Genomic DNA, 25,691 nt, shown 5'->3' on the forward strand with positions numbered 1-25,691 from the left:
TTGTGTTAGTTAAAACAAATTATTGTAGTCACATTTTTCGATGTTATGGTGCAGTTAGCAATTCACCTACCACAAAAGGCATTAATATATTGTCTTGTGTAATATCGATGAGAGGTAATTAGTGGTTTCTTATTGTATAGTTGCACATGTCTTACTTTTTTCGTGTCTGTCCTAACTTGTGTCATTCAAATAGGTTTCTACACAAGTTGAGAAATACAGTATGAAATAAAGCTTGACCTAAAGGCTCCTCTATTAAAGCATATATTTATAATGAAACATCAATTTTTTATTTAGTATACTTGGATTGGGTGAAAAGCATATTCAACTGGTTTGATCAAAATTATGATAAGGATCCTAGGTGCGAAGGATAAGATGTTAGTTTTCTCACACACAATGTACTAGTTGGAGATGACCTCAACTGAATACAAGAAGATGGTTTGGGTTAGATTGAATGATTACAATGATATAAAAGAATATCTCTTATAAACAATTTTCCAAATCCATGAACTTTTATATATGTGTCGGATAATATCCATAATGCAGATGATGAATAATGCACATAGAGATCTTCTTGTTTAGGAAAGAGTGATGGGTGTGGACAAACTACATGAGATGTTGTCTGCAAAGTAGTTAACAAATAATGTTAGGTGTATACTAATGTCAATGTATAAAAAATAGTGTGATTTCATCTAATTATATTAATTTTTACCTATCATGTGGAGACATCAATAAACCAAGGTCCATTTAGTTTACTTAATTTTTTTTAAAAAAATTCCATTTAATTTCTTAGTAAAACACTAATAGGCTTTTATTTGAAGATTTATTTGAAGTGTGTATCCTAATAAAAATATTTCTAATTTTTCCTAAAATACAAATCGAGAAGGTACATGAACGATGACCACACCCTTCCCAGCCACTTGCTCGGCTTCTAATGTTTTACCCCCCGTTTCGTTTAGCATTATTGTTCTTTCATTGCGAGTCCATTTTCAACGAATTAAGAAATATATTTGTTGATAGGGAATCTCGAATCATCCCCCATCTTCTACATACGGTCAGCGCCTCCTTGCTCATTGGTTTATGAGATTGGATCAGAGGTTCCTTGGCCGCGGCCATGGCTGCTTCTGACCAGTACTCACCCAGCATCCTCCAATTCATGGACGATCTCTGGTTCCGCCAAAACATCGTTCTGAAGACAACAAAGGGGATTATACAGGCACCCACATCGGAAATCCCATCGCCATCGCCGCCGCTGCTGCAGCTGCTGGTGTCATCTCCGGCAACACTCATGCAGCAGAGCAAACTACCGCTCAACTACGACGTCGATACTTCTTCCGATTCCAAGGTAATAACGAATTTCTGTGGGAAGAATTGTCGAACTGTACTTCAGGAATTGTTGAATTTACAGATACTAGGCCATGATTAATTAACGACTGAAAACTGATGAGCAATGACGATTGGTGATAAATTATTAGGTGGAGGAGCCAAAAACACCCGAGAATTCTGATTTTGTTATAAAGCACCGACGGATACATCTGAAACCAGCGTCTTCCACGAGCAAAAGCGTATCCTTGTCTTCGTCGCCTGGTGCGCAAGCGCGAAGGAGGAGAAGACTACCGACGATGAGCAGCTGCAAGACCTTTGCGGAGCTGGAGAAGGAGGAGGTAAAAGGGTTCATGGATCTGGGTTTCATCTTCAAAGAGGACGAAGAGCCTGACCATGTGACGAGTGTGATTCCCGGGCTGCTGAAACTTGGCGAGAAGAAAAAGATAATAACGAGACCGTATTTGTCAGAGGCTTGGCTAATCAACAGACCCAACTCTCCGTTGCTGAATCTGAGGATGCCACCGATCTCGGAGGCATCAGGAGCGGACATGAAGAAGCATCTCCGTTTCTGGGCAAGGACGGTGGCTGATGAGGTCCTGTAATCACCAATAGTAAAATTCAGTCTGAACATGGAAGGTATTTAGGGTTGATCTCAGTGGCACAGAGGGCGCTGCAAGTCGGAAGAATGGAGGCCGAGAGTAGGGACTCCATGTGAGCCAAAGGTAAAGATCCAAGTAACTAATCACTTGTAATCAGTAACTGTAAAAACTAAAAAGTGAGGATGCTTTTCAGAAAGGACGAATTCCAGATAAGATCGAATATTTGTTTGATATTTCCGCACAGACGTGAAAAATAAGACAAAACTGATCGATCATCAGAACTCTAAATCTTTGAAAAAAACAATCATTGTGCTGCGGTCTCCTTCCTTTTCTAGTCTGTGGCAGAATGATTCCGGCTAATACGGTGCAGCCTGGTATTGAGCCAAGAAAACTTCGAGCAAGATAAATTCTTCTATGAAGGGGCCATGGTTGATATGGTACCTGCCTACTCTCGTCGGGCTTCAACTTCTTTTTCAATATATTTAAGGGACATTTACAAAAATACCAAAATAAAAAACTTGTTTAAAAAATACCATATTTTAAAAAATAGGCATTGGTCAACATGCCACGACAGCGAAATAGGTCTACGTGGCATCATGTCATTTTTTTATTTTAGAGTGAAATATTTTACAACATTATCATTATATTTTCCCACTCAATAAACCAAAATGAGATATATTATGTGGTTCCAATGATAACAATATATTTTCTTTAATTAATCATTATATTACGATAAAAATGATTGTATTTGGAAGTTTAAGTGATCCAAACCATGACTACCCTTGTTATTATATAACAGTCTCCGTCTTCTTTGCACCGGACACTATCCCCCACATCTTTTGTGCTCTCAAGAGCGGGCCTAGTTACTGGACTGCGGTGGTTCCCGATTCATTGGTCGATAGCCTTCCTCTTGGTGTTCATAGTATATCATAGAGGATTTCCAACTTCTCTTCCTCTTCTTAGCTAGTGATGATAGAAGATCCACATTTGCAAATGTTGCCAAAAAGAAGGTTCGAGTACACTTGATTGACTGAGTTTTGACAAGAAGAAACGCCGACTGTGAAGCAAATCAGTGACAAAATCAGCTCTGAATGACGTCGAAGGCCGATGTTTTAGTTTTGGAGGTTGGGGATGTTGAAGGCAAGCTTTTCCTTTTTCTCTATCAAATGAAGATGATGCAAATTGTATATTGATTGGTCCATGAAAGATAGAATACAATGTTAGACACAGTTCAAATATGACTCATTCTTAGGAAGTTGTTTTCCTTAGATGTAGGAAGAAGTGGATAGTTGTAACTGCCCACTAGTTACAACTTCTCCTCTTTTAATGAGAAAGATGAATTAAAGTTCCACAAATCTGGTCTAACAAAGAGAATGTGGCTTTCCATAGAGGAACCTCTACATAGACAAACCAATTTATGTTCTTCTGGAAATTGATTGCCATGACTGGAGGTAAGTGACTGTTTACATTTTCCTTTACAAATTATGAATTTCATGTTATATTTAGAAATCCATTTAGTCTAATATTTGGTATAAGAGTGGAAGTTATAGTAAGCTTATTGACATTAAGTTCTTAGCTATTCGATAATATATCAAAACAAACAAAGTGGTTGTGGAACACATCAACACTGTATTAATGATTATTGATTTATTGACAAAGGTCTACCTACCCATTGCTTATAAGGGACATGTGGGACTTAGTTCTATTATGTAATTTTATGTGATTGAGATTCCTTTTATGTTTGTATCGCAATTCTTCTCTTATTTAGTTGTATACATGAAGTTTAGAGAATGACATTGTAAGTTGATCCTGAATGAGCCTTTGAGAGTACATTCATAAAGATATTTGTCACATAAGGTTCTCATTCAAAGGAGACACACAAAAGATCCAAAAATTACTGAACTCTCCCATCTAGACGTTTGGGTAAAACTAGAGAATGTCCCACTCATCCTTTATATGGAGACAACAATCGCAAATATTGGAAACATAGTTGAAACTTTTATGGAGAGGGATGGGGATATTTCAGGTTCAAGGAGGGATGGTGAGAGCAGAAATGAAGGAGGATGGGCGAGAATTTAGGACAACCAAAAAATCGTTGAAAGAAGAAATCAGTGACAAAAATGAAATGAAGAAGAGAGGATTGGTAACTTAAATGGGTCTGATACTAGGAAGTAAGTAGCAGGAAGGCAAAAGCAAGTAGATAGTGGGCATATGGGCTAAATTGTTAGTAAATGTCCTAACTTGGCCTTCCCTTTGTTCTTTGTTGAAGGGAATTGAAGTATCTATAGATGGGTTTTTGGGAGTGTATGGGCATGTGTAGGGAAGCGAGACTTGCCTAAAGACCCTTATATGCAAGCGTTTGGGTTGTTGAAGTAAAAAATTGGTTGCTCTTGTAATTTTCCATTATTTTCTTCTATTTTCTTGGATTCCGCTTTATAAGGAGTTTGTTAGAAAAATAGTGAAATTATGTTAGTCACCATTATTTTGATGATAACAAAGTGGGTAGATTAAAAATATGCTACTAACAATATTATCAATGTATTTTAGACACATGTCTTCCGACACAAATATTATGAGGTCTATGGCATAAGCTCAAGACGAAAGAATAATCAATCAAGTTGGCAAGTCAAGAGTGAAAAAAAAAAAAAAACACATTGAAGATTATTACTGAAGAAGAACTTATACAAGGAAGAAGATTGAAAACTTGAAGACCTAGAAACAAAGTCAAATAGAAAATATCAATAACTCTAGCTCTATAAGTAGATAGCCAACCAAACTTCAATTCCTAAACATATTTATGTTATTGAGCTCTAGGGAATGAAGTATTTTCAAAATCATCTTTTAACCGAATGCATACAAATATTTTCCAATGGTAAATCTCTTAGAATGCAATACAAAATAAATTATACGACATGATCGATCATAAAGAATGCTACAAAAAAGATGTTTTAAAGCATGATTGATCAATCAAACCAATTTGACTGATCAATAAGTTTCGTAAAAGTTTAAAAACTCTTGGATTGATGACCTGCTCAATCAATAGGCTTGGGGAACCTTAAAATATGGTTGTTGTACATGGTTGATTGATCATACCTTTTCAATGATTGATCAACATATTTTGCAGTTTGTTTCTAACAAGCAAAAAATGACTAGTTTGGATGAGAAACTTATAAATAAGCCCCCAAACTCTTAGAGGATCAAAAGTTGAGCTTATATACCAAATCTCTAGAAAAAAAAATTTGAGCTTCAATTAAGATTTTACCCCTTTGAAAAGAAAAGCCTAAGAAATGCCCAAATCTTCCAATCTTTCTTCTAATTCTTTGTATTCAAAGTTCTATCAAGTTCCTACACATTTCATCTATTATGAATAACATTTGGAGGCTTGAATCTCACTTGGAGAAGGGTTATCTCACCAAAAAGAAATTTTCAAATTTGATTTTATTTCTTATATTTTATACTTTCTTTGATATAGATTATCTAGTACCTTAAAACTAGAACAAATGGTCTTTTAGAGCCTGGAATCTAAAAAGCGAGTACCTACTAAAGTTAGAATGTAATCTATATTGAATCTCTAGAGACAAATCAATTTGTGTAATTAGAGACTACAAACAGCTTAAAAAGTGCATGAAATCTCATTGAATTTCAGCAAATAGCACAAATTAATGGAGTTTTCTCGAACAAGGGTTCTTGGGCAGTGACTACCATTAGGATAACATCAAGAAAAAAATCATTGTCTCCTATGACTTGTGTTGTTGACTTAGAGTTGAATATCATCTAAATTTTGATGATAACAAAACTTAATAGTGCTGATAATTATAAATTTAGCATTTAAGATATTTTTCCTTCTAGAGACACAATTTTCAAGGTCTTTGTAAATGAACCAATAAACACATCTCAAGACCTCAAGTTTAAAGATGTGTTAAGTCATCTTGAAGAAACACCTACATAAAGAATGGAGACTAGAATCAAGTCAAGTAGTTAAAACTCAAGAACTTGTCCATGTAAGAGAATTATCAACAAAATTTCAATCCAAGGTAAAAGAAGACTTTTAAGAGCTTTATGGCAAATACTTTTCAAGACATGTTTTTCAGATACATATTAATATTTTCAACTTGTTAGAAACCCTTAGGACCAATTTTATCATGCTTAGAATCCTAGTTTAGAAATTTGGCAATTAGATTATTAGTCATACTACTGGTAAGGATCAGTCATCCAAAGTGGAAACTGGCAAACAATATAAAGAGTGATTGATAATCTAGGGTTATCTCAGAATGAGCCAAAAAGCATGATCTATTCACCCCACTAAATTGATCGATCATACCTAGTCCAGCCATTGAAAAAACATAAGGCATATTGATCAATGCCGTGTTTGATTAATCAGTTAGACAAAACCATACCTTTGAGGGGCATAAAGCATGATTGATTAGACTTCTTATAATGATTGATTTTACTTAGTTTTGCTCTAATAGAGCTTCACCGAATGATCGATTAATCATATCAACTTATTTTTTTTAAGGCTTCAAATTGCATTAATCAATCAATAAACCTAATGACTCAAAAAATAATGTTGTTACACTCAATTGATTGATCATAACTTTCTATTGATCGATCATTGAGTGTTTCAACTTTATGTAAATGGCTATAGATGACTAGTTTAACAAGAATTCTAATAAATACCCCATAAAACATGCTTTAGACAATTGATTGAACATTTAACTTGAAAATTTTAAGCATTCAATAGCCACCTACTTGAAATCACTTTTCAAACCCTTTTTTGAGAGAAAACCTCTATCTTTAACAAATCTTCATCATTTCTCTCAAAAATTTTGAGCATCCTAGTTAATTCAAGCTCTTCTACACTCTCTATTGTGTTGATAGATTACAAATTTGGATCTTGCTAAGAGAAGATTGACTCTCCCTTATGCAAAAGGTGTAAGTTCACCTTTTTTTGGGTATATTTTTTTTCCTTATCTTATAGGTTCATTAAGAACCTGAAATCTAGATAGGAAGGCTTGCTAAAGCTAGAATCTAGTTGTACAATTTCATGGGAGATTTATAAAAATCTAGTATTGAGCATTATATGAGGCTTAAAAGATAGCCAAATCTCTTGTGTATAATTATCCATCTAATAGAGCTTATTAGTAAAATTTCCTAACAAGGGTTCTTGGGTGGTGAATATCAATAATAAAAATTGTCTCTACTCAAATCTTGTAATGTGTGCATATTTATTTAATTGTGACTTTAATTTTTACTTGAGCAATAAAATTTTAAATTGCAATATCTCAATTCACCCCCTCTTGAAAAGCTACCTGAGTGAATAATTGGTATCAAGGCAAGCCATTAAATTTCTAAAATCAAAATCTCACTTGATTTTATCATTTAGATTTCATGGTTTCTCAAAACAAATTGCTTATTCCCAAAGGACAATCAGTCAACTAACCCCCCATGTTTAATAAAACGAACTACGGATATTGGAAGGTAAAAATATAATTTTTCCTCTAATCCATAGATTTAGACATTTGGCATATGAGCAAGAATAAGCCATTTGAGCCACAAAAGTTTGAAAATGGTCACTTGATCTCAAAAGAGTACAATGATTTAATATGAAAGATAATGACCAACTTAGCACAAACTCAAAGGCCATAAATTTGCTCCTATGTGTCTTGGGTCCCAATGAGTACAATAGAGTCTTCACCTGTAAGACCGCCAAAGAAATTTGGGAAAGTTGGAAGTGGCCCATGAAGGAACTACAAGGGGAAATGACTCTAGGATTAGTTTACTCTACACCCAATATGATGAATTCGAAATAAAATTGGGAAAAATAATAGCTAGCATAAACTCTAGGTTCATCCACATAATCAATGAGTTAAATCATGGGATATGATGAAGATTGCCATTTGCAAATGAGAACTTTAAAACAATGAGCTCGAAAGAGGTACTTGGCATCCTCCTCATTTATGAGGTGAAACCAAAAGAAAAAGATGAAGAGCAACCCAAAAGAAGAAACATTAATCTTAATGCCAAACCCGATGAAGGGTCTAGTGAAGACAGCTCCAATGAGGTAAGCTTTATTATCTAGGCATCTTCAAAAGATATATAGAAAGAAGAAGAATTTTAGGAGAAGCCAATTGAAGGGTCAAAATAAAAAATCGCTTAAGAAATCTGGTGTTTGTTATGAGTATGGTAAATCAAAGCATAGAAGAAACATGTGCCTAACCTTAGGAGGCAAGTTACCCATTCACAAGCAAAGATCCAAAGAACAAGAAGAAGAAAGTGTTGCTCTTAGCTTGAGATGCAATGGAAGATGAATCTAGCCTCTTTGAAGAAGAAGAGAGTGATGTGAGCCTCATGACCTTAGAAAATAAGATTCCACTACTTTGGAAGAGGTAAGCGATTCTGACTATGAGAATGAATTAGAACTTTTACTTGAAAAACCTATTTCTAGTCTAAATGAGTATAAGGCAAAATGCAATGCTCAAAGATATGAGATTGCCAAGCTCAAAAGTGAGTTTGTTGCCTTGAAGGAAGATAATGAGAATCATGTGGCTTATGCTTCAAGGCAAAAAAGTGTGATAATTTTTTTTTCTTGTGATAGATTGAGTTTTGAGAAAAAATAAGAACACACCTAGGAAGAATGTGGACAAGAACAAAAAGAAGCTAAAGCAGAAGTTCAGTCCCATTCCTCACATCTACTGTTGCTATTACAATGAATTGGGTCATTATGCTCATATTTTCTAAATTAAGAATGCAAATGGTATAAAACAAAAGTGGGTACCCCAAACAAACGATAAGGTTGTGATAATTCACAAGTCCTTGGGCAAACAAACTTGGATGCACAAATAAATTAGTGGAACAAATGTTTTCCCATAGGGACCCAACTTCATAGGATCTCTAAGGGGTAGTCTTTTTTGTGTTTGTAGACATGCCTTTGAGCTAAAATACAAAAGAATGTATGAATTTTGGATATTGGGTGTTCGAGGCACATGATTGGTGATAAGAAGAAGTTTAAAGAACTTGCACAGAAAGATAGAGGTCATGTTACATTTGGATGGCAATAGTAAATGTACCATCAAAGGAATTGAAAAAATAGGTACCTCCAACTCTCTTATGTCACATGTATATTTTGTTGAAGGTTTCATGCATGATTTACTTAACATTAGTCAATTTTGTGATAAAGGGAAAAAAATCATTTGAATAGGACAAGTGCTTTGGAAAGTGAGAATGATGAACTAGTTCTAGAAGGACATAGAAATAGAAATCTCATTGTTGTGAACAAAGTTAACTTACTGTCAACCAGTGTTGTTTGTTTAGGTAAAAAATTGTTGAGTCTTGGTTATGGCATAAGAGGCTAGGACATATAGGAATAAATTCCTTGAATAGATAAGTAAGGAAAAAAAATTTGAGAGGACTACCAGATAAAGCTTTTCTAAGGCATAAAGCTTGTGATGCTTGCCAACTTGGAAAGTAACACAAAAAATCGTTCAAAGCCAAAAATATAGTCTCTAGCTCTTGACCTCTACAACTAATCCATATGGATTTAGTTGGGCTTACTCGAACCTTGAGCCTAAATGGAAAACATCTCACCCTAGTGATTATATATGACTATTCTAGGTTCACATGGGTAGATTTCCTAATTCACAAGGATGATGCATTTCCAACCTTTACAAAATTATGTGTGAGAGTTGTTAAAAGACACCCACATGTATAGGGGTGGTATGACTAGTAAATAAAGAGAACTCACATAGAGATAACATAGAATTTTAATTATGCAAGTTGGTGTATGTCATCTTATATCATTTTCCTTTTGAAGGGAAGGACATTGTAGTAGTTGTAAACACCTTTCCAAAACTATAAATACAACCTCAAGGTATGGGGTAGAGCATTCAATCCTCTTCCACTTAGCTCAAATTCGTCCTTACACCTCTCTCACTTTTCTTCTTCTTTCTATCCTTTGGTTTTTTCTCTCTTCTCTCCTAAGAGCTAGAATTCTTCTCTTCTCTCCTTCCCTTGAGGTCTCTTGTGTTTTTGTGTTGGCCCTAGAAATCAACAAGAGTTAAAAAAAAAGAACAAGGTTGTAGCATTGTCAAGATTAGGAGTGATCATGGAGAAAAAATTTAAAATTTACACTTCGAGGATGTACACAATATGGTATAGACCATACATTTTCAGCTCCTCGAACTCCTCAACAAAATGGTGTTGTTAAGGAGGAAAACAAAACTCTAATTGAAATGGCAAGGGCTATGTTACAAGCATACAATTTGCCACATAGACTATGGTCTGGGCCGTAAACACAACTTACTACATCGTAAACCGAGTAAGCATGAGGCTCTTCTCAACAAAACTCCTTATGAGTTGTACATAGGCACCCTTCCTAACATAACATAATTTAGAACCTTTTGGATGTAGAAATTTGTACTCAAAGAACCAAGGGAAAATAAGGGAAGTTTACTTATAGGGCTGATATAATAATATTTCTAGGTTATTCATCTCATAGCAAAACTTATAGAATATACAACAAGACTTCTATGAGAGTTGAGGAGTCAGTGCATGTTGAATTTGACGAATCTAATTCATCAAATCCAACCCCAACCCCAACTCCAATTTCTAATGACGAAGAGGAAAACCCCTTTGACTCATCCATGAAATTTCAACCCCAAGAACAAAATCTTGGATGAGAACCCAAATGACACAAATAATTAAGAAGAGACTCCTATGTAGCCAAAGAACATTAGGCTCATGGCAAATCACCCCTTAGAACAAACAATTGGTGACCCTCAAAGCAGAATTGGAACAAGAATAACAACTCGTGAAGCTATGTCCAATAATACCTTTGTTTCTCAATTAGAGCCCAAATGCTTTGCCAAAATGAAAAAAAGGATAAGTTTTGAATTATGGCATTGCAAAAGAAGATAAATCAATTTGAAAGAAACCAAGTTTGGACCTTTGTATCTACACCCAAAAATCAACAAGTCATAGGGACCAAATGGGTTTGTATGAACAAAGCCAATGAAGAAAATCAAATTGCAAGAAATGTTAGTTACCAAAGGATACAACCAGAAAGACGAAATAAACTTTGAAGAAACATATTTCTAGTGGCATGACTAGAGGCAATTAGAATCCTATTAGCCTATGCTTATCATAAGAAATTCAAGTTGTACCAATAGGACATAAAAAATTCATTTTTAAACTAGTGCATTCAAGAAAAAGTTTAAGTAGAGTAACCTGAAGGATTAGAAGACATGAACAAGTTTGATCATGTATACAAATTGCACAAAACTTTATATGGGTTAAAGCAAGCTCCTAAGGCATGGCATGAAAGACTCAGTAAATTTTAGTAAAAAAATGGCTATAAATAAGGTAGTGTGGATAAGACTTTATTTACCAAGAACCAAGATCAAAATCTGATCATTGTCCAAATCTATGTGGACAATATCATTTTTGGTTCCAAAAACACTTTATTATGTTAAGAATTTGCTAATGTGATGAAGAATAAATTTAAATTGAGTTTTTTGGGTAAATTCACATTCTTCCTTGGACTTGAAGTTATGCAAATCAAGAATGTGAAGTTTCATAAATCAGTTCATGTACACTAAAGGATTAGTAAAAATATTCAATATTGAAAATCTAAAATACCCATGAGTTTGTCTTTAAAGCTTGATTCGAACAACACAGGTAGGACCATACATAAAAACAAAATTTAGAAGTATGATAGGTTCCCTACTCTATTTATCAGCTAGTAGAGTAGATATCATGATTCCAATATGCCTATATGCTAGATTTCAATCTAATTTTAGAGAATCTCACTTAGTGGTCATGAAAAGGATTTTTCAATATCTACTAGAAACTCCAATCTTAGGACTTTGGTACTCCCAACTCCTCTACCATCACTACTGAGAGATTCCCCTTCCTGAATATTCCAACTAATTGGTGACACGTTTGACCTATTGATTAGCCCAAACAAGTTCAACCAACTAGTCCAATTCGGGTTTTATAAGACTGGCTACAATTCATACCAAGGACTAGTTCTCAACCACCTAACCAAAATGGAATGGGGACCATATATCTTGAAACAGATAATAGATCTATTCATATGAAGTAAATAGACATCCATTCATCCAACCAAGAAGAGCTATATATCTCAAAGCCTAGTGATTCCTTTTACCCCAATGCGAATGAGTCTCACTTGAACCACCTGTTTCAAAATATCTATTTCTTTTTATTTCTGCACATCCTAACCCTTTCTTCACTTTCAATCACTGCAAACTGAATAATTAAAATTTGCAAGATCCAACTGCTTGGCATTGATACGTTAGCATCAAACCACCACCCACTTTTTTTCTTCCAGAAAAGAGCTCATCCACCACTCTAAGCAGACTCAAAGTCGTAAGGAGCATGACGACTCCTGCTGCCGCTGCTGCTGTGATTCGATCCTTTCCACAATTCCGCGCTTGATGGCTACTAATAATTGTTGATTAAGGCATATTTTATGTCATTTGTCACCTCAACAGGGCGTATCTCCATGATTACTTCAAATGAGCAAGCTGGATCCTCCAAATTTCAACAGAGAAGCGGCAGAGGAACCGGCGTCGAAGGTTGCATACAGGAGAGATGACGCCGACCTGCCAGATCCTAGCTACTATATTCAGAGGCTTTAAATAAACACCTCAAGAAGTACTTTTATCGTCGTGCTGGCTGATACCATCCTCCTGTTAAGGTAGCCTACCGTGCTTCCATTAAATATTCAGCGAAATCAAAGAGCAGACAAGGATGTCTCTCTCTCTCTCTCTCTCTCTCTCTCTCTCTCTCTCTCTCTCTCTCTCTTTCTCTCTTTCTGTGTGTCTGTGTGTCTGTGAAAAAGCTAAACGCTACAGTTTTGTCGAACCTGGGCTGACAATCACAAATTTGCAGACACGTTAAAAACTTGCTCGACTGGTGCCAAGGTTTGCAGCTGATTCTCTGGCTTCACTCTAGCAGTTTGGAAACAATCTGTAGCTCTTGAACTCAAAGTTCCATGTGGGAAGAAATCCGGCTGGAATCCCTTTAAGAGACTTAGCTACTAATCCTAGTATCCTCTAATGAAATCCCTTTTGGATAAAAAGAAATCATAATTCCAAATTCACCGAGGAGAAAGTTTGAGAGGTTCTCCCTTTCAGTCCCTGTCACTGAATAGGATCCAACTGCTTTGTATTGATACGTTGGCATAAAAAGTCCATCCACATTTTTTGAAAGGAGCCTCTCCACCAATGTTTGTTTAGAAATAAACGCAGAGAGACCCAGACAGGCAGAATGACGTCCGGAGCATGACGATTGCTGCTGTTGCGATTCGATCCTATCCACAACTCCGTTCACTCGATGGCTGTATGTTTAATTAATGTTTGGCATAATTTATGTGGTTTGTCGTCACCCCAGCGAGGCGTACCTCCATGATTACCATAAATAAGCACAATGGCTCCTTCAGAATTCAGCAAAGCACAGAAGAACAGGAGTCGAAGGTTACCTACAGGAGAGATGATGCCGGCCTGCCAGATTCTGGGTAGTGTTTTGAGAAGCTTTAGACACCTCAAGAGGCACATTTTTCGTCTGGCAGGCTGGTATCATCCTCCTGCTAAGATAGCCTGCCGAGTTTTCATGTATCAGACCAATGAGATTTCAAAGCCAGCCTCTCCCTCTCTCTCTCTCTCTCTCTCTCTAAAGAAGCTGCATCAGACCTTTATCAGGTATAAAAATAATTTATAACAGAAGAGGGAACTGATTCTGTCTTTTGCTGATTTAAACTGTTTTATGTGTAGAAAATCAACGGTTCTTGAAATCAGAGTTGCAAGCCTTGATAAAGGTTAGAGTTTTCAATCCATATCTGCCACTTAAAATTGCAAAACAAAAGCCTAACGCAGACTAATCTTGTACAATTTATTATCATGTAAAATCATCAGGCTAGCAGTTTTTGTTTTCTGTGCCATTTCACTTGTTTCTATTTAGTTAAAACAGACTATGGACCGACAACTTAATTGAGCCAGACATTAGATTGTAACACTATTAGATAATATTCAAATTTGTTCATAATATCCCCTGGAATGGCCACTGGGTTAGGCTTATTTATCTGGTCAAACCCGTCGTTTAGGTATAGCCTCCCAAGGGTTGGTAGTTTCAATGGGTTACTCGATGGGCATGATTAGGGTTTAGGTAATTTTTAACTTCTAATTAATATTTATTGTTTGGATCTGATCTCAGGCTCGGTTATCAAGTTTCTTTAACAGGTTGAGAAGGAGACATTAAGGTTATTGGGTAGGAGTTTCTTATCTCACATTTTGAATATATGAAAACATCACAAGACCAACTGACCATAGATCATTCACATGTCAATCCTTCTTAGCAAGGCCAAGCATTTAAGTTGATTTTCCCACTGCCTTTTTTTCTAACCAACTTATTGTAGACAGCTTAGATTTATACTTCAGCATTTGATCTCTGAAAACAGAGAAAGGAATATATATTACATATGATGATTTACAATGGTTCTTATTTTAACACCAATGAGCATATCCACATTCCAGAAGAAGTTTTTAGATCAACTAAACTAAGCTGCCTAATCCACAAACACTGAAAATCTGTGGAGTCAACATCTAGCCTCAAACAGTCACATGCAGAGATAATTGAAGAGATAATGGTAAAATAACATCAACCAATGAAATTTAAAAAAAAAAAAAAAAAAAAAGGATACATGGTAGAACAAGAAAATAACATATGAAATTTTTTTGTTAAAATCTGTTCATCTGAGGATCCAAAAGAAAGACATAATATAAGAAGGGGAACTACACCAGCTTTAACTGCTGCTTCAACAGGAGGCAGATCAGATCTTGATAATATGTGTCTCAAGTCTTGAAGTAATTCCACTTTCTTTTGACCAAGAACCCTTCCCCTTACGAGTTTCAAAACCAAAATCAGAAAAGAAAAGTGGCTTTTGCCAAAAAGGAAAAACAAACAATGTAAATAAACATGTATCCCATGCAATTCAAGCAAATATTACATTGGATTACTAAAGCATTTTAGCTGTCCCTAACATAAAAATGAACAATAGAAGCCTTCACCAAAGCAGGTTGATAGTATGATTAGATAAACAACATCAGCAAGTATGAGAATCAATAGCACAATGATAGTAGTTATTAACCAGAATGACCTTATATTCACCATATAAATCACATCCCAACACCACAGGCTACTTTTCTAATAGAAGGATATTAGAATGCTGATTGATTGTCCATGGATTGGACCAACTCCTAGATAAGTGACTGTGTAAAACTATTAGAGGCTTAAAAACTACATAACCATCCACGTAGTATCATGGCAGAGGTGGCATACTGAATCTTAATAAAAAGTAAGTCACTAGTTCAGTCGATAATAGAATGTCTATGATGCACATGACATCTTCCATTGAAATAAGGAACAATAGCAGCATAAATGAGAAAACAGTTTGTCACAACCATGCGTGGTAAACAGCAGTCAATTGAAGCAGAAAAGATCAATGGCCAGAATCAGAAACAACATTATCCCAAGAAGATTAAGAAGAAAACAACATGCAGATATCCTGTCTGAACTTTCTGAAGCAAGCTGATGTATCATTAGATAATTCCCTGCAACAGCACATACAAGGAAAAAAACAGATAAAGAACTTAATGAAGGAGAATTACTGATTTCAATTCCTCAACAATTTGAGAAGTTTGAGCATCCAAAACTGACTTTTTTTCATCAATGGTCATATCTTCATCTTGCTTACTACCAAGACCTTCTCTGCAGAAGCACTTGAAGCCATTAAGGTTTCTCTTCGTTCTTTTCAAGCATTAACTGCATACTGTCTCCGCGTACTCACAGCCTTGTTGCCAACTGGAAACATGCATAGACACTGTTCACATAATTATCCAGAGCGGTAGCAGCTAAAACATAACAGACTGAAGATCATCAACAGCTTCTAAAAAGATTCACCAGAGGAATACAATTCATTGTAGATGAAATGAAGACAATTTTTTAAACTGATTTGCATTGATGGCTAAGGAGTCTTGGGCCATCATTGATCTACCAGATTGCATGGTCTTTAATGGAAAATTGTTTGTCAAACAACAGAGCAAGTTTGATGAGTTTATTTTGTTTTAAATTTATTTAATGAAATGTGTTTGTTTAGTGCCTATGTTTATTGGCATATGATGTTAGTAATTTTTAATATTTTTAATTTTATTGCACTTCTAATTTGTTTATTAACTTTTAGTTTTAGGAGATTTCCACATATTAAATTGATAAATATATTTATCTTTTATTTTTTTTCAGATTTCCAATTTCAAAATGGAAGAAGAGAGAGACAGAGGACGATGAGTCTGCAAGTCTACTCGAGTAATAAAAAGAAGAAATGTGGAGACAAACAATGGATCTTACTCTGTTTAAATATGAAACCAAAGGAGCAGCTACTCCATCTCACCGACCCTGATCATCCTTTGCTCACTTCCGACTCCCATTACCTCATTCAAATGCTCGAGAGGGTTCACTATGCAGACAACGGAATTCCTGATCTCACTACATTTCCATCTCTTTGATCTTCTTCAGCCATACTCGTTACACGTTATTACCAGAATCTGTAAGGGAATCAAATTGTCAGATTGTTTATAGAGGCAGAAACCAGAGACATAACTTCATTTCTTTTCTTTTTCTTTAACTAGGCGATAAATGAGCCATCATACCCACCCATGCCACTGACAGAGACCTTGGAGCAGTTCGCAGTGATCACGTTCCGGAGTAATGGACGAAGAGTAAGGAGAATCCAGAGACGATGGTTTCTCACGTACGAGCAGATGAGGAGAGACTTTGACGTTTCATTTGAAGAAACTGGCGGATTTCTTGGTTCTCGGAGGAAGAGAGGCGAACTTTAAAAGCGTTTTTGAATTTGAAACGCGCGCGAGCATGAAAATCACGTGCGCGTATTAAAAAAGCCATATTTTAAATTATCATAATAATTAAAAGGTATAATCATTGTTTACTCACTAATCAACAAATCGGAAGATTCTCTACAAAGTCACTAGATGCATTTTTGTAGGCCTTCGAACCTTATGACCTCTTCTAAAGTCATTAGTTGAATGGTGGATTGCAATAATTCAAGGGAATTGTTTTTCCCTTTTATGAAATTTCTTTCGAAGATCATCTATAGATTGTTGAGCTTGCTAATCGGCAAAAAAATTGTTTAGAAACAAGTTGTTTAACATCTTTTTTAATTATTTGTTTAGTTGCAATACAATCAATACGAAGAAGGAACTTAGGCTCTTTGAAAACCACTTGAATATGACATGAAAGCTTTTGAATTTTCGTAGATGGAAGTCGTTTTTAAGGCTAGAAATTACTTGGGTATTTATAGGACAAAATCCAAGAACAAAAAACTAGTCGTAGAAAAAAATTCAGATTTTTTCTTCCTCTCATAAAAAATATTGAAAATTAATAAAAAAATTATCAAATTATCTTAAGATTGCTAATCATTTTGATCTGACATAATTTGGAGACAAATAGCCAAAGTTATGGCTTATGGAATATCTTAAATTTTCATATCTATAGCTTGGAGTCGATTCATTTACTTTGGGGTCGAGCAAAGGCTTTTTTGAGGATCAAATCCTCTGACTGACTTAAATTTCATATCTTCTATTTCCTATCGAAGTCGACTCCTTTTTGCATGGGTTGAATCCTTCCTATTCAACTGCTTCAGTTTGGGTCGAATCTATTTGATGCATTCGTTTTGCTACCTTTTTCTGGATATGTTTAGTTATGGATCTCATATAACTTGATCTCAATTTCATTTATTTCTTGAAGTATTAGATTTTGAATTTTTGAATTCGGTGGGCTTCTTTTTCCATATATACTCTACTCATTTCATGTGGAGTCAACCTGAAGCTAATCTATTCACACTTAGAGAAAAATCATCAAATATCTATGTGTGTTATCTTAGAAATCTGGGTACTCTATGAGCTTCTTTTTCTTCACTAATCACAACTTCAATCTGATTAATATTCTTCTAAATGTTCTAAAGTATAAGGGTCATAATCTTCTTTAGATATATCAATTTCACTAAAATCTAGTGATTCATTATAGTTAGTTTTTAATCATTCTTCAAATTGGAGCTCATTAATCTTTAAAATATTTTATCTTTTGTTTTTGGAAAACATTTGGTGGCATAGTGCCCATGTTTCTACACTTTAAACATTTTGAGAAATTTTTAGTATTTTCGTAATCATTTCTTATTATTGTTCCATTGGTCAAATTATCCCATGGAATACTATTAGTATTAGGACTTCATAAAAAAGTTCTTAATTCTTTGAGCAAAAAGGGTAATTGGGAGCCCTATTAAATACTAATTGCTTCCCGTATGAATTGTTGGAGTTACAAAATTCATAACTTTATTTATAAAGATATCTTTCTAAGATCTAAAATGTGTCAAAGAAGAAAACCTAATGTTTTGTAAATGAATTAGAGTGTTGATCAATCGAATGTAATGACTATTTTTCTGTTAGAATGTGACTTCTTGATCGACGGTATGATTGATCAATATCTTCTCCTTGGGTCTAACATTTTAAGTTGATCAATTAATGTACATGATATGACCGATCAATCAGAATTTCCTCTGGCAGTACATTGCAAGTAAGATCGATCAATGATCTTCCTATGATCAATCATGCTTTATGTCTCTGATTGACAAAGTTTTGTATGATCGATCAGTATCAGAGGTTGATTAATGAATCAACAAGAATTTATTTTGCTTGGATAGTATCGATCCATTAGTCCAAATGGGTTTGTCGATCATGCTTTTAGCACAAATTGGCCATTTTCTAGATGATTGATCAATCGACCTTGGTTGATCGATCATGCTTTATATTTTTGGATTGTGCACTTCTGGTTGATCAATCATAGGCAAATGTTGATTAATTAGTCCAATGCCAGTTCATCTAACAAAGTTTTCAAACATAGAAATGGATGATCCTAAATGATTCTAACATGTGTGTATGTGTTTGTGAAAACATAATAGGAGGTGATTTATAATTATTCAAACTTAGAATAAAATATAATATTTATAAAAATTCATACTTACATTTTGTTCTTCAAATCCATCAATCTACCTACCTTCATCATACAGATGAGTAAGTTAAAATTACTTAATATAAGAGAAATCAATACCTTACATATTTATAAGGATACGTGAATGTAAATATGTTAGAACAATGTTACATTTCAAATAAAATATACTCTAAATAAAACATATATACCATCTCCTCTCTTATGTGCATTAAAGACTTTGATTCTGTGCTATGTTGAACATTTTGTTTTCTAACATTTTTGACATTTACTCCAGAATGTCTTTATAAATGAAAATTATACTAGTAAAATAAAAAATAATTAATTTTTAAAAAAAATAATTCAAATCTAATTACATTGTACCTCTCTCCCTCAAATATGTTAATGCACATGCATCGACAATCCTCGAGGGAAACCCCTCTATGAGTAGCCACTGTCATAGGGGTGGCCTTTATCCTTCTTAGACTACCTATGGATACCAATTCGATGTTGTCCAAATCCAGCACCCAATATAGTATGCATGACAGCTTGTGATGTTGCATCATAACCTATGACACAAAACACTACCAAAGTTAACACTGTAAACTAGAAAAACTAAAAAGGAAATCTAATTGAACAATTTGTAGTTGTCAGGATAAGTATAGACATAAGCTATTTGATCCTCGGTGTAGGATTTGAACATTTCCACTTTCACCTTCATAAAAGTTCTTAGTACATGGGGCACCCAACGAGTGAAAATGGCACTATGGAGTCCTAATGCCCATCTCAAAACTCCATTGGGATCCTCCTCCCCTGAGGTCTGCTACCAGCTCATCAACTCAGGAGCCCTTGGTCAATATTTGTGATTGCCTCATATACGAGGATGCAGATGGAGCCGATGTGGATAGAGATGATATAGATGTATCTATATACATAGAATATAAATTACCATAGGAAAAATATAATTTAACATAAATGAGTTGTGTTTAGTTAACTTTAGCACTTTGTGTTTCTAGGACACGATCATCCCTCCTACGTAAATCACTATCATGCTCTCACATGGTGGCAATGTTGACACTATCTGGAATGATACAAAAAAGTGTGGCCTGTTTGTAGCCTAGGTGGATGAGGAGGTACGATATCATATAAACATGCATATAGAGTATTTTTATAACATCAATAGTGTTATATGTAATAAAAATAACATTAACGATGTTTAAAATAAATAATTTAAAAAATTAATGTTGAAGACCTGTGAAATAAAAATTTTGATTTATTATCGTTTATGAAACAAATTATAAATTATAAAGAATGAATAAATAGGAAAAAAGGAGAAAATAGAAGGAAGAAGAGAAAAAGAAAAGAAAGAATAAGAAAAAGGGAAAATGGAAAAGAATAAGAAAAGAAAAGAGGAAAAGATGAAAAAAAAGGATGAAAAAAAAAGGAAAAAATAAGGGAAATAATGAATCTATATTATTAACTATTAGCTGATTAATTATTTTATCAATTTTATTTAAATATATTATGTAATTGCTAATTAACTAACTAGTATTAGCTGTGATCAAATAATATGTAATTCTGGTTGTTCCTACCTACTCCATTAATCCTTGTAAGCAAATTAATCGAATCGATTAATTAGTTAATTATTATTAGAATGTGAATTTTTCAATTTCGTTGGGAGAAATATAAACTAACAATCTTTACCAAATTTGTTCCCTTCTTTCACTAGAAGAGAGAGAGAGAGAGAGAAGAAGAAGGAGAGGAAGAGAACAAAAGAAGAAGAAAGAAACATCGTAGGAAAAATTTTTAAAAAATTGTAGCGAATTTGTCGATTACTTGGGAATTTTTTCAATTTTTCCAATTTAATTCTCTTATTTCACAATGCAAAAATTAGAGAATATTATAATCTGGGTTTAGGGTTTAGGGTTTCTCGTAGTGAATTCATAAAATTCGTTGAGAAAAACTTTCCCAGGAGAGGGAAAAAATCGCGACAAGTGCTCTTCTGAGTGATTTTTTTAGACTAAGTAATGTTATGTTGTTTTCAATAAGTTTGATATCAGAAGCATTTTTCCTTTTTAGTAAGAGATTATTGACCAAATCATTTGTAGGTAATTGGGTAAAGGGGTAGTAAATAAAAAGGTTAAAAGAAATTTAAACTATAATACATAAAATAATGTTAATCATTAAAATATTTAAAATAACATAAAATAATATAAAAATCAGTAAAACATTAATTATCAATTATAATTAACTTATAATTCTTTCAATTAAAAGAGTCTTTTCTCTCACACTTATAAGAAGGGGTGAAAAGGTCGTAAAAGAGGGGTCCCACAATTAGTCTCCTATATTATTTTTAATAATTCTTTGAAAAAAACCTTTTTTCTTTGGGGCTTCAGACAGCACCTTACATTCCTTTCATTATTCCCGAAGACCGGAGGGAGCTTTTATTCTCGTCTATCCTCTGCGGGTCTCTGCTTTAAATGCCTCCTTTCTCTCACAAAAAAAAGAGATCGGCTCAGACTCTTGGCTCCTCTCTTCAAAGCCTCTCGGCTCCGAGTCTTCTCTCCTTTCCGTGACGGCAAAGCCCTCATCAAAGTCTCTCAGACGAGAATGGAGACAGTGGTGAATCCTCTCACTCTTACCACTGCCTACGGCCTTCCTCTCTGTGCTACAGGGATCACGCATCGTTTTAATGTTTCTCAGCAGTATGTTTCTTTCTTTCTTCTGTTAAAGTTTGAAGCATAGAAAAACAAAAAGGGGAAAGGAGGAGAAGGAAGAAGTTTTCTGTCTGGGAGATCATGATGATCTTAGCTTTTCGCTTCTTTTTTTTTTTTATGTTAAATTTTGTAACTTTTTGTTGTCGTGCAGGGTATTAGATCACGAGCACCGGAGGGAAGCATTGAAGGAGAGGAGATCTAGGGAGAATCTCTCACCGAATGGAGAAGTGGGTTTTGCGAGATTGCTGGAAAAAGTGATGGAAGAAGCCTTTGGTGAAGAACTGGAGCTGTGTTACAGGCTTTCCGCTAGGGCTGCCTAGGGTTGATCGTGGATGACTCCAACTTGTTCCCTATTTATTCCTTCCTCCCCTTGATATAATTATGATTTTTCTTATTTTTCTTTTTATATTGCTTTATATATTCTGATCTGGGTTGTCTAGATGAATCTCGCATACTATTTGGTTCTGATTATTCGCCTTGTAGACATCTCCTCTTCTGCTGCAGATGGCATAATTTCTGAGACACGACATACTCTCGGACACCCACACACTGGTCTCATCTAAAATAACTGTCCTCGTAATCATATTAAAACTTAAGCTATCTCTAACAAAAAGGAAAAATATAAAACCTCCTGAACTGGAGTGGGCGAACTGTATGATAGGCTTTCTTCTGGGTAAAGAAAAGAAAGGTGTGAGCTTCCTTTTCGTATAAAAAGGTTGATGAAGCCTCCATGGTCCCCACGGAAACGCGAACGGTTAAACTGAGATTTCCCTTGTTCCCTAGCTTCACCATATATGAATCTCTGGTAGTTTTTTAGGATCTGTTTGTTTGAAAGCATCGGGCTATTCAATTCTCGAAGTGCCTCTCGTGTGATCTTACCCCTGATCTCTCTCTACCCTCTCAGTGAAAACATGAGAATAAGCGAGAAGAGAAGAAGAGCTCCAAAAGGAATATATATCAGCCAAGAGGCTAAGGGAATACCAGGAGAATCTGCCCACTGAAAGGAATTGCTAAACCCGCCTAAGATGGCCTGAGAAAACCCGTCTTCTAGAACGGGTAGTGACCACTGTGTATTGTAGCAAATACATGGGAAGAAGGAACGCCCTTCTCCGAAATCTGAAATCCCGAATGCTTCATCAACTTCTCGCTAACTCTTCAGTTTTCATAGCAGCTACCAGGTATATTTCCCGACTTTTACCTGAAAAGACAATACTATGGATTCCATGCCGTACCATTGGAGATGCCTTTCTGTGATGCAGACGCTTTGCTCCAGCAGACACATGACAGGTATACATTCCAAGAAAGCAGCCACTACTATCATCATACAAGTAGATCGATAGACTCTTCACCCGAAATTGGAGAATTTCGGGAGATGAAAATTTAACACTCCTCGTCTGTTATAGTAGGTGAGACTTGTTATTTGATGCTTTCAAGGTATATATGCAATCAAGGATAACGGTTATGGATGATATGCCCTAACAAGGTACCCCCCACTTAGGGCAGACAATGAACCGAGCCAGTTGGCGAATAGCTCAAGATCGGTGCGGTTTGGTTTGGTTTGGTTTGGTTCGGTTTGAATAAACCCGATCCCGAATCGAATACGAGATCAGGTTTCAGGTTCGTTTAAGTAAATGAACTGAACTCGAATGAGTGACGGTTCAGTTTGTGAGCTCGCGACTTGACTTGTTTACGTAAACTAGCAAGAGCTAGAAGGGGCAATTTATAGTTTGGCTTCAGGTCTTCCGCTTTGGGCATATCTAGAACAAACGAGGTGTTTCAAGTTTCAATGGAAGAATAGGGCAGCCAGACTACGCTTTCTCCTCTTTGCCTCTGAAAATCGATTCCTCGACCTTTACCACCATGTACATTTTCCAGCATCTGCAATTTTACAAATTGGGCATTGGCGATGAAAGTCATAGGTAAGTTTGATTTCCTTAAACATTATTCTTTGCTCAAATGTGAATTGCAAAAATTCTTCAACTTTGGTGTTTGCAATTTCTTCAACTTTAGTGTTTTGCAATTTTACATCTTTCCTTCAACTTTGGGGTCTGCAATTTCTTCCAGCATCTAACTAATTTGGGCACTATTGATGACTTGGGCGTTGTCGATGGAAGTCACAAAATCAACTGGTATCAACCTTACCCATTTTATCTATAGACCATTTTGATTTCTCTTCTATTTTTTATTCCTCTCTTTTCGATTTTTCTCTTTGAATAGAGTTTGGTCTGATAGATTAGACAAAGAGATTCGAAAGACAAGCATGTGTTTTTATCAGAAGCTTGATTGTGAGTAGGCTAAGGGGAATCTAACAAAAATTGAAAATCACCCTTTCTAATTTGTCAATTTAATCATAAATAATTTCCCCAAATCTGGTTTGACCCAACAAGCGGATTGGACCATGCTAGCACATCTACTCCACACTGTGAACTCCCATGGCTTCGTGTCTTCATGCATGCTAGTATTCATCGTTGACTGTTGATCTCTATTAATTTCTAGGGACAACACATAAACAAAAGAGATCTCAAGGGAAGGAGAGAACAGAGGAACTCTAATTCTTGGGAGAGAGGAGAGAAGAAATGAAGGGACAGAAGGATGAAGAAAATAGAGAGAGTTATATGGACAAATTTGAGCCAAGAGAAAGAGGCTTGAATGTTTTACCCCATACCTTGAGGCTGTATTTATAGTTGTATGAAGATATTTATAATGACTACAATGCCCTTAGGGCTACATGCTTCAAAAGAAAAAAAACAAAAGAGGACATACACCAGCTTGCATTTTACAATTGTATGCCATCTCTACGAAAGTTATCCTTATTTATTAGTTATGTCATGCCTACACACATGGGTATCTTTTAACTTTCCCCCTCAAACTGGTGTTTGTAACTCCACTTTGCAAATAATCTTGGTCAAGAAACTTGTGTGCTTGAAAAGAAGCTCCAATCCTATTTGGCTTGATTTTTTATTTTTTTTTTATTGTCTTGGTTTGATTCATCTTCTTCTTTGTTTATATCTTGTTTGTAGTCTTCATCTTGTTCTCCCCCTTCAATATTTTAGTCACACAAAATTTGATTTCAACAACATTTTTTATTATTGCTTACCTCTTTCTTGTACTTCTTCCCCTTAAGTTGGGGTTTTCTTTGTTCTTTACCAAGAGACCCAACTTGCACAACATAAATGTGAGAGAAGAAAAATCACTCCCCATATGAAAAAAACTTCATACACTAGTCAAAACGGTCATTGTTTGAAATAAATTCCGATCAATTTCTATGGCGGAAAAATAGCCCAATTTTAGAGCATAACAAAGAGACTACTCACTTTCTAAAGGTCCCTCAAACAAAAAACACCTCTTGAATAAAACGATTTGATTCAAGCTGGATGTTGGAAACACATTTTTATACATTTTAGGTAGTGGGTCTATAAGCATTACTCTGAAGTGATTTTTAAAGTACTTTGAAGAATTAAGGGTGTGAATAAAAAGATAGCAAATCTCATACTTCAAAAAGGAGGTGCACGATGTAGTTCTTTATACTTCCAAGTAAGAAGGAGGTGTTTTTAGACCAATAGATGGATAAAAAGGGACCATATTTTATTCAAGAGGGAGGTAAAAAAAATAATTCCTCTATGAACATGATGATTTAGAAAACTTTAAAAACCCAATAAGAAAGTTTTGAGATGCAACATAATAATAGAAACTTTAAAAAAAATAGACTTCTCATATAAGACAATTACTTTTTAACACAACTTAACTAATTTATAAAGAAAATATTCAAGAGATAATTCTGGAATAAGGGAGATTTAGAACACTTATATTTGGAATTTAGAATGAGCAAACAAGACTTTCTAATTTAAAATTTTCAGACTTTTTCAAAAAAGGAAACTAAACTCATAATGGGAAAGATTTTTCTTAAATAAACTAATATAATATGAGATCATTAAGGGAAGGAAAGATACTCAAGGTGGTAAAATTTTGAGTAGATTTTGAA

General features: G+C 35.0%; 1 protein-coding gene and 2 long non-coding RNA genes across 5 annotated transcripts; 2 read left to right on the forward strand and 1 right to left on the reverse strand.

Moving 5' to 3' along the window:
- Positions 1 to 951: 951 nt before the first annotated feature.
- On the forward strand, positions 952 to 2,155 carry LOC137942713 (uncharacterized). The gene is made up of 2 exons (XM_068788448.1): positions 952 to 1,342; positions 1,473 to 2,155. The coding sequence occupies exons 1-2, from the start codon at positions 1,112 to 1,114 to the stop codon at positions 1,923 to 1,925; spliced, it is 684 nt and encodes a 227-aa protein (XP_068644549.1). The 5' UTR covers positions 952 to 1,111; the 3' UTR covers positions 1,926 to 2,155.
- Positions 2,156 to 14,450: 12,295 nt separating this feature from the next.
- LOC137942715 (uncharacterized) lies at positions 14,451 to 16,777 on the reverse strand. 3 transcript variants are annotated; one of them, XR_011110583.1, is made up of 4 exons: positions 16,647 to 16,777; positions 16,341 to 16,537; positions 15,605 to 15,797; positions 14,451 to 14,835 (listed from the first exon to the last, which is right to left on the reverse strand). It is a non-coding gene; the product is annotated as an uncharacterized lncRNA (long non-coding RNA). The 3 variants fall into 3 exon arrangements; XR_011110582.1 differs by having other exon boundaries at positions 14,451 to 14,874; XR_011110584.1 differs by lacking the exon at positions 14,451 to 14,835 and adding an exon at positions 15,396 to 15,547 and having other exon boundaries at positions 15,654 to 15,797.
- A 4,644-nt stretch (positions 16,778 to 21,421) lies between these two features.
- On the forward strand, positions 21,422 to 22,148 carry LOC137942745 (uncharacterized). Its single transcript, XR_011110589.1, has 2 exons — positions 21,422 to 21,697; positions 21,861 to 22,148. It is a non-coding gene; the product is annotated as an uncharacterized lncRNA (long non-coding RNA).
- The last annotated feature ends 3,543 nt before the right edge of the window (positions 22,149 to 25,691 follow it).

The sequence above is a fragment of the Aristolochia californica genome, unplaced genomic scaffold (genome assembly GCF_029961685.1).
Source record: "Aristolochia californica isolate CCGP_79_NKW_82.1479 unplaced genomic scaffold, dmAriCali1.0.hap1 SCAF_10, whole genome shotgun sequence".
Taxonomy (NCBI): domain Eukaryota; kingdom Viridiplantae; phylum Streptophyta; class Magnoliopsida; order Piperales; family Aristolochiaceae; genus Aristolochia; species Aristolochia californica.